The sequence below is a fragment of the Ailuropoda melanoleuca genome, chromosome 2 (genome assembly GCF_002007445.2).
Source record: "Ailuropoda melanoleuca isolate Jingjing chromosome 2, ASM200744v2, whole genome shotgun sequence".
NCBI lineage: Eukaryota > Metazoa > Chordata > Mammalia > Carnivora > Ursidae > Ailuropoda > Ailuropoda melanoleuca.
This window is the reverse complement of record NC_048219.1, coordinates 7,607,646-7,622,296: the sequence shown is the minus strand read 5'-3', so window position 1 is coordinate 7,622,296 and position 14,651 is coordinate 7,607,646. Positions and strand designations below refer to the sequence as shown.

Sequence of the window (14,651 nt, the reverse complement as noted above, 5' to 3'; positions counted from 1 at the left end):
ACTGAGCCAGCCAGGTGTCCCAATACCATCAATTTTAAAGCTCAAAACTAACTACTATATTATAGGCCTAGAACTGTAAACAAATGATTTAAGTCTTCATTTACTTTGTACATTTATCCTTACAAAGAATCTGGTAAGACTTTCCACATACGCACTCACTAAAATGCTTTTTTAATTTCATAAACATTTATGTTTGGTAAAAGCCTTTAAAGCAATGGTGCAGTCCTCAAAGTTGTCAATGTTGACCCTTCATGACCTGGCCCTGATTTGCTCAAACAGAATAAATTCTGAATTAAAAGAACTATAATAGGGGCATCTGGCTGGCCCAGCTGGTGGAGCACGAGACTCCCGATTTCGGGATTGTGGGTTCAAGCCCCACACTGGGTGTAGAGATTATTAAAAAAAAAAAAAAAAGAAAAAGAAAAAGAAAAGAAATATAATAGAATGCAGTCTGTCCATTAAAATAGCTTACAGTCACCTAAGAATTATCTCGGCAATAGGAAATAAAACTCAAAAATTAAATCTAGAGAGAACATAAAAATCTTAGTTAGGTACCTGAGTCATTTCTATTTCTTCTTCATAGGTCTCTTTTTAGGACTATTGGTAGAAAAATTGATGAATTTGATGCTCACTTTTTATCAAACAAATATATCAAACTTTAGCTACTCAGATGAAATATTTTGTATATAGATGTTAGATGGGCATTCTTCATAAGTAAGTTATATCCTATACCTCCTTACCCATTTCTTGCTTTTCAAAGACCATTCATTTCCGTCTCATAGATAAATGACTAGCATTGTTTAGATCCTTATTTATCCTTACTAATCAAGAATGACAGGAGAATTTAGTGGCCCAAAAGTGCATTTACCAAATTCGTGAGAGTGGTTACCTCTGGGAGCAAGGAAACAAAATGTCATCAGGCATAGAGATAGGGGTGAGGTGGGATATCTCTCTTCTTAATTTCATTTCTTAAGCTGGGCAGTGGCCCCAGAGGATCCTTCATATTTTCCTCTTTGCCTTTTTCTATTTATGAAACATTTCATTAAAAATTTTTAAGAAATTAAAAATTGCTGGTGATCAAGGTAAAGTGAATCAAGTCCTGACTTTGGTCCTAAAAATCTGTTGCTCAATTGACTCAGTTTGTGATCCATGTGCTTTAGTTTCAGTAAAACATGAAAAATACTTTGTAGGAATTTCATCTGGCAAGTTCTCAGAGAAAAAACACACTTTTAGAAACTAAATAATATTAAATCACAAGACATTTGGGAATGTTACCGGTGTTCTCACACTTTTAAACTTTTCTTTAAAGTCATCAGCATTTTTCGTTTCTGAAAAAAGAGCAGCCTAGGACTGACATGTTTTCTGCTGCTTCTTAAATCAAAGAGAAGGTATAAATCTTTTTTCTTTTTATAAGTGTAACGTCAAGAAATGATTCCCAGGCTTTCCCCCACTTTGTTTATATTTCCAACCCTTTAACAATTCCACTTAGAACTATTTTTCTCACCTTTACATCTTCATCTTACACAAAGCCCCACGCAGTTGGGAAAATGAGTCTTCAGTGACAATGGACTTTCATTTCACTTACAAGCCTTGAAACTCTAAGCTACACTTGCAATTACCAGCTTGGTCTCTGGCTATCTCTGAGACAGTAACACTTCAACTGTAAAGCACCGACTTCAGAAATGTTTACCAAAGAACTATCTTATGAGAAATGGAAATGCCAGCACAATGGGAAAAGCCAGAGACTGACTTGGAGAATGTATAATTGAGTCTAAGAAATTATGTCAATTCTCAAAAATGGTCCCATTTATAGAAGTCAACAGTTCTAATTCTATGCCATATATATCTCAAGTCCTGCAACACACTAGTAAAACAACACTGAATTCTAAATACCATTTCCTGTAGCACTTATCTTCTGCAAGAGCAAGAAATGAATAGATGGTTTCTTAGCAAATTACACAAAAAGACTCCAAAGGGATCAAGTAAGACAAAACTATGCATGGTAAATTAATATAACTGAATGAAAAACAGCTTACAAATTTTCATTCATTGTTCACAAAGCTGTAAACATGCTAAAGTTAGAAACAACAAAACCCTCACATTCAACTTCCTATAAAATATTCAATTTCACCTATTCATCTGCCTTGCCTCTGTCAAGATTTTGTTTCTTTGCCTTCTATTACTCACCAACTGCATCTGGATTTACCGGTCTGGAGACGTCAGCTTGCCCCATGATTAAATTGTCTGATGTGTCTCACGACAACAAGCTGTCCCGAACCAAAGAAAACTTTTCTTAAAGATAAATCCACATAGAGAGGGGACAGGCACTCCTCTCTCAGTGTCACTGCCAAATATCGGGAAAGAGCATGAGGTCAGTTAATCTGCTGGAGTTTCTGTTCCCTGTATCCCGGCCTGAGGACTGTGGTTCTTACAAATATGTCTTCACGCTGGCTCTCTTCACACAGGAATGCCTGTCATTCCAGAGCACACACTGTGAAGAGCTGAAGTGCAGGAAGGGGAGGAGACAGCCAGCTACATTCTAGGGGCTGAGCGGCACAGCCCCCAAAAGCCACACCTACTTTTCCTGACCCCGAGCTTGGTTGTAGCTCTCCAGACTCAGCGCCCTAGAAGAATGCGGCTGCTCAAGAGTCTACAAGAACTCGTAAATGTAATCCTACAAAAAACATCAGGGCTACGCACGGCAGGCTGATGGGAGTAGAATTCAACCCAAAGGTATGTCTTCGGGACAGGATTGCCTCAAAACTATCGACTGTTCTCACATTTCACTGCTCGCTCTAAAATCGTAGTATTTCCTACCAGCAAGTGGCATACCCAAAGCAGGATTTGATCTATACTTAGGGGAATTAACAACATCAGGAAGGATATTTTAGCATTGAATATACCTGTTCTAAAAATAAAGAGAAACAGTTCTGAAAAGTTTCCTTACTAAAATAGTAAACTTGAAATAAATGTTTGGAAGACTTTTTATAATATTTCTCTCTCTGCTAAAGCTCCATAACCACCATATGATCTTGGGGATACAAAACTATTGGGAGTAACCCTACAGGTTGCTTATAATACATGGAAATATCAGCTAACCACATGCAACAACATCAAGTCCAGCTTGCATACCGATTTTTCTTTTTTAATAACATAACTAATTTACATATAGCCGAAATACGTAAATATTAAGGACACAGCTTGATGAATTTTTATTTGTAAGTGCCAAAGTCCTTCAACAAATGACAGCTGCTAAAAAAAACCAGAGCTTTTAGTTTAAATCTTCATTTTCCAAACTGAGATCACAGAACAACTTCCAGTTTCTGGACTTTCCTTTTGCCTTTCTTAGCACCTTCTCCTTTTCCCCCATTATCTTATCCCCATTATCTGCTTTTGATACAGAAAAGAAAATAGCAAAGGTAACAAATAAGAAAATGATAATGCCACAGCAAAGAAAAAAAGTGCAGAAAAACTTAGGCAACATTTAATTGCTCCTACTGGTAGTAGTCAGAAAAACATTACGTTGAGCATTAAAGTAGGAAAGAGTAAAAGGAAAAGGATATTGAAAGGATGCCCTAATGTAAGAACGCCCAATGCCTTTAAACCCTGGCACTTATCGATTAGCCTAAAAGCAGAGCATGTGTAACAGCAGCTTCTACACTATAAAATGGGGAGGCAAGAGGTGGCGAATGCACTGCCCAGAACCCAGTAGGTGCTCAACAAATTGCAGTCATCATCATCACCACCACCGTCTCCATCATCATGGCCATAATACAGCACATGCTTAAGAGCGTGAGCTTTGAGGGTGCCTGGCTGGTTCAGTCAGTTAAGTGCCTGCCTTCGGCGTGGGTCATGATCTGGGGGTCCTGGGGTGGAGCCCTGTGTCAGGCTCCCTGCTCAGCTAGGAGCCTACTTCTCCCTCTCCCTCTGCCTTCCACTCCCCCTGCTTGTACTCTCTCTCTCTGTCAAATGAATAAATAAAATCGTAAAAAACAAATAAATGACAAAACTAAAAAAAAAAAAAAATAGAGGGTGAGCTTTGGAGGCAACTGAAATTTTAATTCCAGATCTATCACTACGTGTTAACACTAGGAAAGTTACTTCACCTCTGTGTCTCAGTTTTTTGATTTGTAAAATGGGGCATAACCATACTTAGCAGCACAAGGCAGGTGTAAGGACTAAATGACATGAACATAAAGTCCTTTGCAATGTGCCTGGCACACAGAAAACTCTCAATAAATGCAAGCACTAATGATCACAGTTGTTATAGTAAAAAAACAAGTCAAGAAAGGAAAGGCCAGGAGCAGCCAGACAATGGTACATGGCAAAAAACTCAGTCATGACAAAGAGGTTAGTCAGAAACGGAAGAGGATGACATTTCTGTATCATGAATCCAGAGAGCAAATTGGAAGAAGCAGGCCAAGGAGGAAGTCTACACAAGGAGGAAGCAAAACAATCAGGGCATCTATACAAAAACATCAAGCAGATGGAACAGCCCCCCACCCACACACCAGAAACAGTACTGTAGAATTTCATTTATGTTGGCAGGACCATGCAAGAGTACAACAGATAGATTTATGGACCCTGTCTAGCTGCCGTTTACCACCTGCTAGATCTAAATGCCCGTCTTGGCTTGGCTCATTGCTTATTCTAGAGTACTGTGAAGGTGGCTGTAAAACTTAAAAATGAAAGAATGAAAGGATTCTTAGTGACCATTAACTTCCTTGCTCTGAGCCAGGACTAAAACTCAAGACTCCCAATTCTAACTCCAGGACTCACTTTGGCCCTGTGTAAATGGTCGAGGAAATATTTATTTCCTAAAGATATACTCATTTCCCAAGGAAGCTCATTCTCTACAACAACAAATCTCTCTGATCATTCTGCTGCCTATGTACCAAGCTGATACACGGTCCCTGGCCAGTCTGTTTCAGTTTCATTCCAACAATCAGTATTTACTTGGTGCCAACTGGTAAGCAGGCAAGCTGAGTGAGAGAGAGAGAGAGAGAGAGGAAGATACTGGTCCACTGATGACTTTAAGATTTAACAATCAGGGGCGCTTGGGTGGCTCAGTCGGTTAAGCATCTGCTTTTGGCTCGGGTCATGATTCCAGGGTTCTGGGATTGAGCCCCACATCGGGCTCCCTGCTCAGCAGTGAGTCTGTTTCTCCCTCTTCCTCTGCCCCTCTGCCTGACTGTGCTCGCTGTTTCTCTCCCAAATAAATAAAATCTTTAAAAAAAAATTTAACAATCAAAGCCTTGAGTTCGCTCTAGTTTTCCATGTATTATATTTTAGAAATGCAAAGGGTGGGGCAGTTGTTTCTGCGACCAGTTTTTGAACTCAGCTCAGGTCTCAATCTCAGGGTTGTGAGTTTGGAGCCTACTTAAAAAAAAAAAAAATGCAAAGGGCAATCTCGTTTTAACTTTATGGGAAGTAGGCAACTATTTCTTCCTAATTGTCCCCTAATAAGAGATATTCTCTTTTTAGAGTACTTTTCCTCCACAGCTTACTGCCTTCAAGGAATGGGGGAAGTGACAGATTAAAATCTGTGAATCTCTTCCTATTATATCTATGGAAAGATCAAAAAGGCTTTATAAAAATAGTTTCATAGGCAAAGACAGCACTTGAAGCCCTCTAACCAGGGCCTCATTTTTTTAAAGAACTGCATCTAAACACTGCAAGTAACTTATGAAGAGTAGGCATTCAAAACTTAGTGACATTCATGAGTCCAAAGGCTTTTGTTGGCAAGCACATCATATCACACACTAACATGAGAATGTGATTTATATTTTCAATAAGCAGTTTAGAAGATCAATCACAAGAGCATAATGCTTTCATTTAAATGTACTTTTATGCTGAAGTACCAACATAAATTGGATTACTTAGGAGAGCAGGCTCTTAGTGATTTTAATCACAGCTCCCTCAATTTACTGCAGCATACTACTTTCTTCCGGCCTGAGATGTCTCAAGGAGGGAGCTCTACTGAAAGGTTGGGAAGAAAGTCACTTCCCTCCAGGAAAGACTGACCAACAGAAAGTACTGACAGGTCACACAGACACATACTGAAGTAAAGGACGAATTTTCAACTTCTGGATCTATAACTGGGGGAGGGAGCAGTTCCTTATTCTTTACCCCATGATGTAACTCTAATCTAGTCTGGCTGGCTCTGGATAGTTATAGGCGATAACATCCCACAACAACTTGTTTCTCAAACTCCATGTGGAAATTAGAAAGCCTTGTCAGTCACCTGTAAAAAAATTTTTCAAGGTCTCATCTATTTGTACAAATTCTTCACTTGGCCTGGATTTTTTTCTTCCCCAGATCCATCTAGGGAACTTCTACTCATCCTTTAAGAACTGGCTCCAATGTTGCTTCCACTATTATGAGCCTTTCTTTAGCCATTCAAACAGAATTCCATTAAAGGTTTGCTGATCATTGATAATGTGCCCAGCAATGCGCTGGTGCTAAAAAAAAAAAACCAAAAAACAAAACAGTTTTTTTTTTTTAAAGATTTTTTTTTTTTTTATTATTTATTTGACAGAAATAGACAGCCAGCGAGAGAGGGAACACAAGCAGGGGGAGAGGGAGAGGAAGAAGCAGGCTCATAGCAGAGGAGCCTGACGTGGGGCTCGATCCCATAACGCCGGGATCACGCCCTGAGCCGAAGGCAGGCGCTTAACCGCTGTGCCACCCAGGTGCCCCAAAAAACAAAACAGTTTTAACCCTTAAGGTGCTGACAGTTCAAATAAATAGGATCTACAATAATTAGTACTTTAGGTACTATGCAAACATACTGGTAGGGGTGGGAGTGTCTAGCTTTGTCCTGAGAGATCAAATATCTCAAAAGAAGTGACATCTAAGAGCAAAAAGAGTCAGTCACAGAAGAGATGACAGAGGTGAGAAAAAGACACAAGCATCAAGAGTTAAGATTGGGAGGTAAAGAGCTGATCATGACTGACTGTGCTGGACATATCACCCTAAATTGCAATGATCTTCTGACCTCTCTTACAGGCTAGAAACTTCTCATGGGCAGGGACCGTGATGTATTTATCTTTAAACCCTCAATGCTTGACACAACTCAGTGCACAGTGGACATGCAACCAGTATTTATTAACCTTGAACAAAGGGAAGAAACAACATTCTTCAATTTTAAGCTTTGCTCACAACATCTAGTAACAAAAGACAATTAAGGTGAAAAGTGCTATAGATGGAAGGTGGAAGAAGTCATTCCAAACCATCTTGAGAATTGTTGTGAAACTTTTGCTTTTGCAGGGAAAAAATGGCATGTTTATGATGGTTTCTGAGAATGTACTGCTTTGCAAATAGTAACTTTTTTCAAAGGAGACAAATCTGTCAGGTAAATGTTTATATAAAACCTCACATAAATCACTACTGTTAAGCTCAAGTTCCTCAGCAGAAAGCATGTATACTTCATAGAAACTAGCCTAAAGAACAGGCTGAAAGCGACAGAAACCGTTAAGTCAAGACAGAGCCCCTAGTATCACCAGATACTCATTTCATTTACCCCAAATGACACTGGTTTCTTTCTGTGGCTGTTTCATTGGCTGCAAAAGTAAACACAACTGCTCCCTATTCTGCATCAAATATTGTAATCCTTATTGCCTGACTACCCCAACTTCCAGAAGGCAACATGGCTTATCAATGGGAGAGAGCAGAGACTCTGGAGTCACAAGTAACCGTAAAATTTCAGCTTTCCCATTTACTGATTAGGCAACTCTGAACAAGTTACTTAACTGACATGAGCATCAGTTTCCACAACTGTGAAATGGAGAGAATTACAGAGATGTTGAGAGGATTAAGGAAGAGAACTTCTAGAGTTGGATGGTTGAAGCTGCTCAAAATATTCAGCCTCCTCTCGCCCCACATAGATTCTTTATGAAGTGACCGCCCCCCCAGTGTTTAGATATAAACACGGTGGTTCTAAAGGAAAAATTCGGGAGGTTCCGATAGGCTTTTGTCACAGAGGCAATACGTATGGCAGGCCTGCAGTAACGTGCATGTCTGCAAGCCTATGACATGTTGGCCTGTGTTTATGGGAGAAAGAGAGTGAAATCAGGCCATAGGACTGCTTTCAGCTCCGTGCAGTGCAAGACCTCAGGCTAAAACCTTGGTGCTACACAGATTCTGCCTTTTCGTTTTCTCTTCCAGTTTTTATTTTGAAGACAGTAAGTCCTTAAGGATGCCATACAGGTCAGGAGATGCTTCCAGAATTGAGGAAAGAATGGGAAAAAATTTATTAAACAGGAAGGTTTCAGTTAAGAAAGATGAAAGGGTTTTTTCACAGTTGGGTTAAGGATTTGCAGAGTCGGTTAGAATGCAGTAGAGGCAGTGGGAAAGGTAGGCTTGGACAGAAGTGAGAATTAGCTGAATGCGGATGTGGGGGAAAAGAGCTGGACCAAAAGATTCACAGGTTGTGAGAATGAGGGGGAAAAGGGAGGTGGGAAGAGGCTATAAATGACAATGATGGAACTTTAAACCCACTATATGACATCAGGAGGTTGAATCAAATTATTGCCAAGCTCCCCTATGGTTCTGAAATTCCACAGCAGAGTCAAACCCATGACTTAACGAATTCAATGTTATGTTTCAAATGATGACTCTAAGTAGTGGTTTATTATGGAAGAGAGCAGTGGCCACAGTGCACTTTATATAACGAATCTAGCCCAGTGCTTGCCATATAATGCAAAGTAGCTGTTAAATGAATTGGATTATGATTATTGGGAAACCACAAGTCTTCTTTATTCATTCCACAAATATTTCCTGAGCATCTCTGAAATATCAGGTTATTGTTCCAGGTGTTGGGGACACAGTAGTGAATACAGTGGCGAAAAAAAACCCCATGCCTTCTTTCTAGTACGTTAGATGGTGATAAGGATGATAGAGAAAAATTATTCAGGAAAGGGAAACAAGTGGGCTGATGAGAGTGCTACATGACAAACTGTGAGAAGGGCCTCGCTGGGAAGATGACATGTAAATAAAGACCTGAAGTAAATAAATTCCCCAATTAACGTCCTCTGTCATCTTCCTCACTTAGGCAGACCTCATTTTATTGTGCTTCGCAGATGTTGCATTTTTTACAAACTGAAGGTCTGTGACAACCCTGCATCAAGCAAGTCTGTTGGCACTATTTTTCCAACAGCATTTGCTCACTTTGGGTCTCTGGGTCACATTTTGGTAATTCTCGCAAGATTTCAAACTTTTCATTATTGTAATGTTTGTTATAGTGATCTGTGATCAGTGATCTTTGACGTTACTATTATGATTGTTTTGGGGCACCACGAACCAGGCCCACATGAGACTGCGAACTTAAATCAATACATGTTGTGTGTGCTCTGATGCTCTATCCACCAGCTGGCTAACCCCCCCCCCCATCTCTCTCCCTCTCCTTGGGCCTCCCTAATCCCTGAGACACAACAAAATTGAAATTAGGCCCCTTAATAACCCTACAATGGCCTCTAAGCATTCAAGTGAAAGGAAGAGTCACAGGTCTCATACTTTAAATCAAAAGCTAGAAATAATTAAGCTTAGTGAGGGAGGCATGTGGAAGGCCAAGATGGCCAGAAGCGAGACCTCTTGTGCCAGTTAGCCAAGTTGTAAACGCAAAGGAAAGGAAAAGGAAAGGTCTTGAAGGAAATTAAAAGTGCTACTCCAGGGAACACGTGAATGATAAGAAAGCAAAACAGCCTTATTGCTGATATAGAGAAAGTTTGAATGGTCTAGATAGAAGATCAAACCAGCCACAAATTCCTTTAAGCTGAAGCCTAATCCAGAGAAAGGCCCTAGCTCTCTTCAATTCTGTGAAGGCTGAGAGAGGTGAGGAAGCTGCAGAAGGGAAGTCTGAAGTTAGAGGTTAGTTCTTGAGGTTTAAAGAAAAAGCCAACTCCATAACATACAAATGCAAGGAGAACCAGCATATGGTTATGCAGAAGCTACAGCAAGTTCTCCAGAAGATGTAGCTAAGATCACTGACGAAGGTGACTACACTAAACAACAGATTTTCAATGTAGATGAAACATCCCTAAATTGGAAGATGATATCCAGGACTTTCATAGCTGGAGAGAAGAAATCGACACCTGGCCTCAAAACTTCAAAACACAGGCTGACTCTCGTCAAGAGCTAATGGAGCTGGTGACTTTAAGTAGAAGCCAGTGCTCAATGACCATTCTAAAAATCCTAGGGCCTTTAAGAATACGCTAAATCTACCCTGCCTGTGCTCTACAAATGGAACAACAAAGCCTGGGTGACATTACATCTGTTGACAAATGGTTTACTAAATATTTTAAGCCTACTCTTGAGAACTGCTGCCCAGAAAAAAAATTCCTTTGAAAATATTACTGCTCATTGACAATGCACCTGGTCACCCAAGAGCTCAGATGGAGACGTACAGTGAGATTAACTTTGTTTCCACGCCTGCCAACACAGCATCCATTCTGAAGCCCATGGATCGAGAAGTAATTTTGACCTTCAAGCCTTACTATTTAAGAAATGTATTTTGTATAGCTGTAGCTGTCATAGTGATTCCTCTGATGGATCTGGGCAAAGTAAACCAAAAATATTCAGGGAAGGATTCACCAATCTACATGCCATTAAGAACACATGTGATTCATTTGGAAGGGTCTGTCCAAATACCAACACTCATGGGCCTTTGGAAGAAGTTGATTCCTACCCTCCTGGAAGACTCTGCAAGGTTCAAGACTTCAGTGGAGGAAGTAATCGCAGATGTGGTGTTAAAAGAAGGAGAACTAGAGTGAGAAATGGAGCCTGAAGATGGGACTGAACCGCTGCAGTCTCATGGTCAAACTCGAACAGATGAGGAGCCGCTTCTTAGTGATGAGCAAAGAACGTGGTTTCTTGAGATGGAATCTATTCCTGGTGAAGATTGCTTAACCGACTAAGCCACCCAGGTGCCCCTGAAGTATTTTTATTTTATTTTTTCCCAGCAACAAAATAATTTTTAAAAGATTTATTTATTTGTGTGTGAGAGAGAGAAAGCGCAAGAGAGCATGTGTGCGAGAGACTGGGGGGCTGGCAGAGGGAGAGAATCTTCAAGCAGACTCCCGAAGAGTGCAGAGCCCCACCCAGGGCTCAGTCTCATGACCCAGGAGATCACGACCTGAGCAGAAACCAAGAGTCAGATGCTTAACTTACTGAGCCACCCAGGTGCCCCAGCACAAAAGTATTTTTAAAATAAGATGTGGCACGCCTGGGTGGCTCAGCTGGTTAAGTGTCTGCCTTTGGCTCAGGTCATGATCCTAAGGATCTGGGATCAAGTCCCACATCAGGCTCTCTGCTCAGCGGGGAGCCTGCTTCTCCCTCTGCCCGCCGCTCCCCCTGCTTGTGCTCCCTCTCTAAAAAATAAATAAAATCTTTAAAGAAAAAACAAAAAAAAAAAGAGGTGTACATTAGTTTTTTTAGACACAATGCTACTGTGCACTTAACAGACTGCAGTATAGTGTAAAAACTTTTACATGCACTAGGAAACAAAATTATTCATTTGGCTTACTTTACTGTGATATTTGCTTTATTGCAGTGGTCTGGAACTGAACCCACAGTACCTCTGAGATATACCTATACTGTAGTGCCTTCTGTTCTAATAGAAGCAAAGCAAAAGGTGACACTTTCAAGGGTACTACAAATAAATACTGATTACACCAGAGTATATTTTAATGACTGGTCACTGAAGTCATGGTTGTCAAAGGTGCTGTTCAGTTCTCAAATATCTAAAGATGTACTGTCTAATACTAAGGTCACTAGTTACACGTGATTATTTAACATTTTTAATATTTAATGTATTTATATTAAATGCAATTTGCGATTCAGTTTCTCAGCTGTACCAGCCAAATTTCAGATGCTCAATAGACACACATGGCTACTATGCTGGACGGTGCAGATGCAGTCCATTTCCATCACTGCAGAAAGTTCTATTGGACATGCTGGATGAACCTAAAGGGTTTTTAAAGCCCACTGGGAAGGCTTCTAGTAATAACAAAACAGTTATCTCAAAGCACTGACTACACCTTTCCTCAGCGTTTGGTGTCTCTCTTCTATGGCACCAATTACTGAACATCACCCACTGAAGGCACCATACTCTGAGGGAACCTGACAGCTAAAACATTTTTTTCTTTTTATACAGTACTACTTAGTGAGTTATTAATACTCTTTCTTGGGGCACCTGGGTGGTTCAGTCGTTAAGCGTCTGCTTCAGCTCAGGTCATGATCCCAGGGTCCTGGGATCGAGCCCCGCATTGGGCTCCCTGCTCAGCGCGAAGCCTGCTTCTCCCTCTCCCACTCCCCCAGCTTGTGTTCCCTCTCTCACTGTGTCTCTCTGTCAAATAAATAAAATCTTTAAAAAAAAATACTTTCTTTAGCAACTGAATTACTACCTTTTGTAGTAACACTCAGTTAGTCTTGGACTATTAATAATTCAAAGCCTAAGGAAAAATGGTTTTATTTTAAAGATTTACTGAGAATTATATCTGTTATCCATTGAAAATTAATAAACCTCCATCTTACTGGCCTTCCATTTACTATTCTTTCTACTCCAAATCATACTTTTTCATGGGCTGAAGGTAGATTTTAGGAGTTACAGTGGAAGTGACGATTAGTTTTAAAGAAAAAAGTACTTTATAAAACATGATATTCATAAAAACAAAATCCCAGTGGCCTCTATTAAGGAACCAGAAGTTATGAATGATGTGTGAAACTAACCAGTCAGAAGTCAAAGAGCTGCCCATCCCAGGGTTTTGAAACAAGTTCAGTGTTCCCCAGTAAAGTGGCATTCATTGCTGGTGACTCAGAGAGATGACTCTTAGCCACTACCACTTCTCTGCTTCCGTCTCTCTTTCAGAACCCTTTCTAACTCATCCGGCCTTTAATCTCACTTCAAGTGAAAAAGAAATCTCAACATGACCAAGGAATATCCTGAGCCACATATTCAGTAAGAATACAATAAATATCTGATAATAGCTATAATATTTGCAAAAGTTATTCAGAAATTTCTAAGAAGGAATCTCCTTAAACATTCTTTTCTAGACCATGTGCGGGAGAATAAAGCCTTCATCGTCTACTAAATAAAAATTCTGAGTAATGAACACCTGGCTACACTATGAGTCAACAGTAATTCCTGCAACAGGAACCAAGGATGACTATGTGAATGGTGTCTCTATCAAACCTGCTCCAGCCAGTAATTCAAATGCACTTTATTCTTTGATTTCTATGTATGAGGTTTCCACTTCTTTTGTACCACTCTCTTCCCTCAAAACCCTCCATCTTTCACAACCACAGATTCTGGGAGATGAAGCACAGGGGGGAAAATTTCTAAATTCAAAGAGAAATTATGTTTTGGATTATACAAAATTGTGCTTCTAAATCTTGTTTTAAAAAAAAGTAACAGTGGGGGGCGCCTGGAGCATTCAACTCTTGATCTCAGGGTTCTGAGTTCGAGCCCCATGCTGGGTGTAGAGATTACTTAAAAATAAAAATCTTAGAAAACAAACAAACCCAAAAGTAACAGTGAAGCATATTAACAGTTTAGGAAAACAAACTAGTGAGGTCAGAGAAAATATGGTCAACGTGCACTTTTGCTCACCTGTCTATGCAAAAGCAACTAGCCTAATCCCACTCTAACCTTTCGGAAAAGCTATTCTGTGTTAGCACTACAGACGCTATCAAAATGTAGTCACCAAATAAAATCTTTCAAGATGCAAATTTGATTATTGTTATTTCAGCCTAAAAATAATTTCTTTTCTTGAAAAAGCCCTAAATGTAATAGGATCCAAGTAGCTATTAAACACTCTATCAATACTCACCTGGTTCCTAGGCCTATACACCAAGGGCCTTCAGAATACCCCCTTTCCTAAAATCCAAGGAAAAGCTGACAACCGGTTTCTTGTGTGGACTTGTAGTAAAGGAAAAGAAAAAAGATACAGGGCTAAAATAATTCTTCTGGGCTTCATTCACTTGGGGCAGGAAGTCTTCCGTATCTTTACACAATTTTATAAATCTTCCCAGTCTGACAACCTGTTGGTGGAGCGGCTTTCAAACCGAACGTCCTCCTCCGTGTGCCTGGGCAGCGCGAGTTTCGTTCTCACTGCCTCCAGTTTCACTCGCGAGTCTGTCCCCGGCAGTAGTGCCACAGTGGTGTCCAGAACGGCACACATCTAACAATGTTTTTTACAGCTCACACAAAATCCTTCAAACCCTGACCCAAGCCTATCTTTCTAGCAAGCCTCTTCTCCCACTGCTCTCCCATACCTGCTCATCCTTGGTCCTAGTCTTTAGTTCCACTGCACCACTTGGAATTCCTAAACTGTGACATGTTCTCCTGGGCCTGCCTACCTACGTATCTGCTGTTCTAGCTGCCTGGAAAGTCCTCTCCCCCTCCCCACAATCTCTCATCTGGCGAACTCCTGTTCCTTCAAATTCCAGTTTATGCGTCATTTCCCCTTCGAAGCCTTCTTTGAACATCTTCTACCTTTGCCACTTAAGACTGAGCTAGGTATCCCTCTTCCATGCTCCAAAGTCACCTTAAGTATACCTCTACATATAGGGGTACACATCACTTTTGTTTTACTTATCTATTTACTTACCTGTCTCTCCTACATTCTTTGAAAGCAGAAATTGTCTTCATATTC

The 14,651-nt window shown here is 40.3% G+C and overlaps 1 protein-coding gene and 1 long non-coding RNA gene across 14 annotated transcripts in view; one reads left to right on the top strand and one right to left on the bottom strand.

Moving 5' to 3' along the window:
- Positions 1-14,651, bottom strand: part of PHACTR4 (phosphatase and actin regulator 4) — a 92,722-nt gene that overhangs the window by 44,267 nt on the left and 33,804 nt on the right. For 2 of the 13 annotated variants that reach the window (XM_011229159.3, XM_034647745.1), the window contains exon 2: positions 2,188-2,344. The exons of 10 other annotated variants lie outside the window; for them this stretch is intronic. In XM_011229159.3, the coding sequence (XP_011227461.1) occupies positions 2,188-2,233 (46 nt within the window). In that variant the 5' untranslated portion in view covers positions 2,234-2,344. Of the gene's footprint in view, positions 1-2,187; positions 2,345-14,651 lie in introns of those variants that run through there. One more of the 13 variants, XM_011229174.3, reaches the window with a different exon arrangement.
- LOC117797112 lies at positions 2,628-13,149 on the top strand. Its single transcript, XR_004621999.1, has 3 exons — positions 2,628-2,733; positions 12,866-12,955; positions 13,051-13,149. It is a non-coding gene; the product is annotated as an uncharacterized LOC117797112 (long non-coding RNA).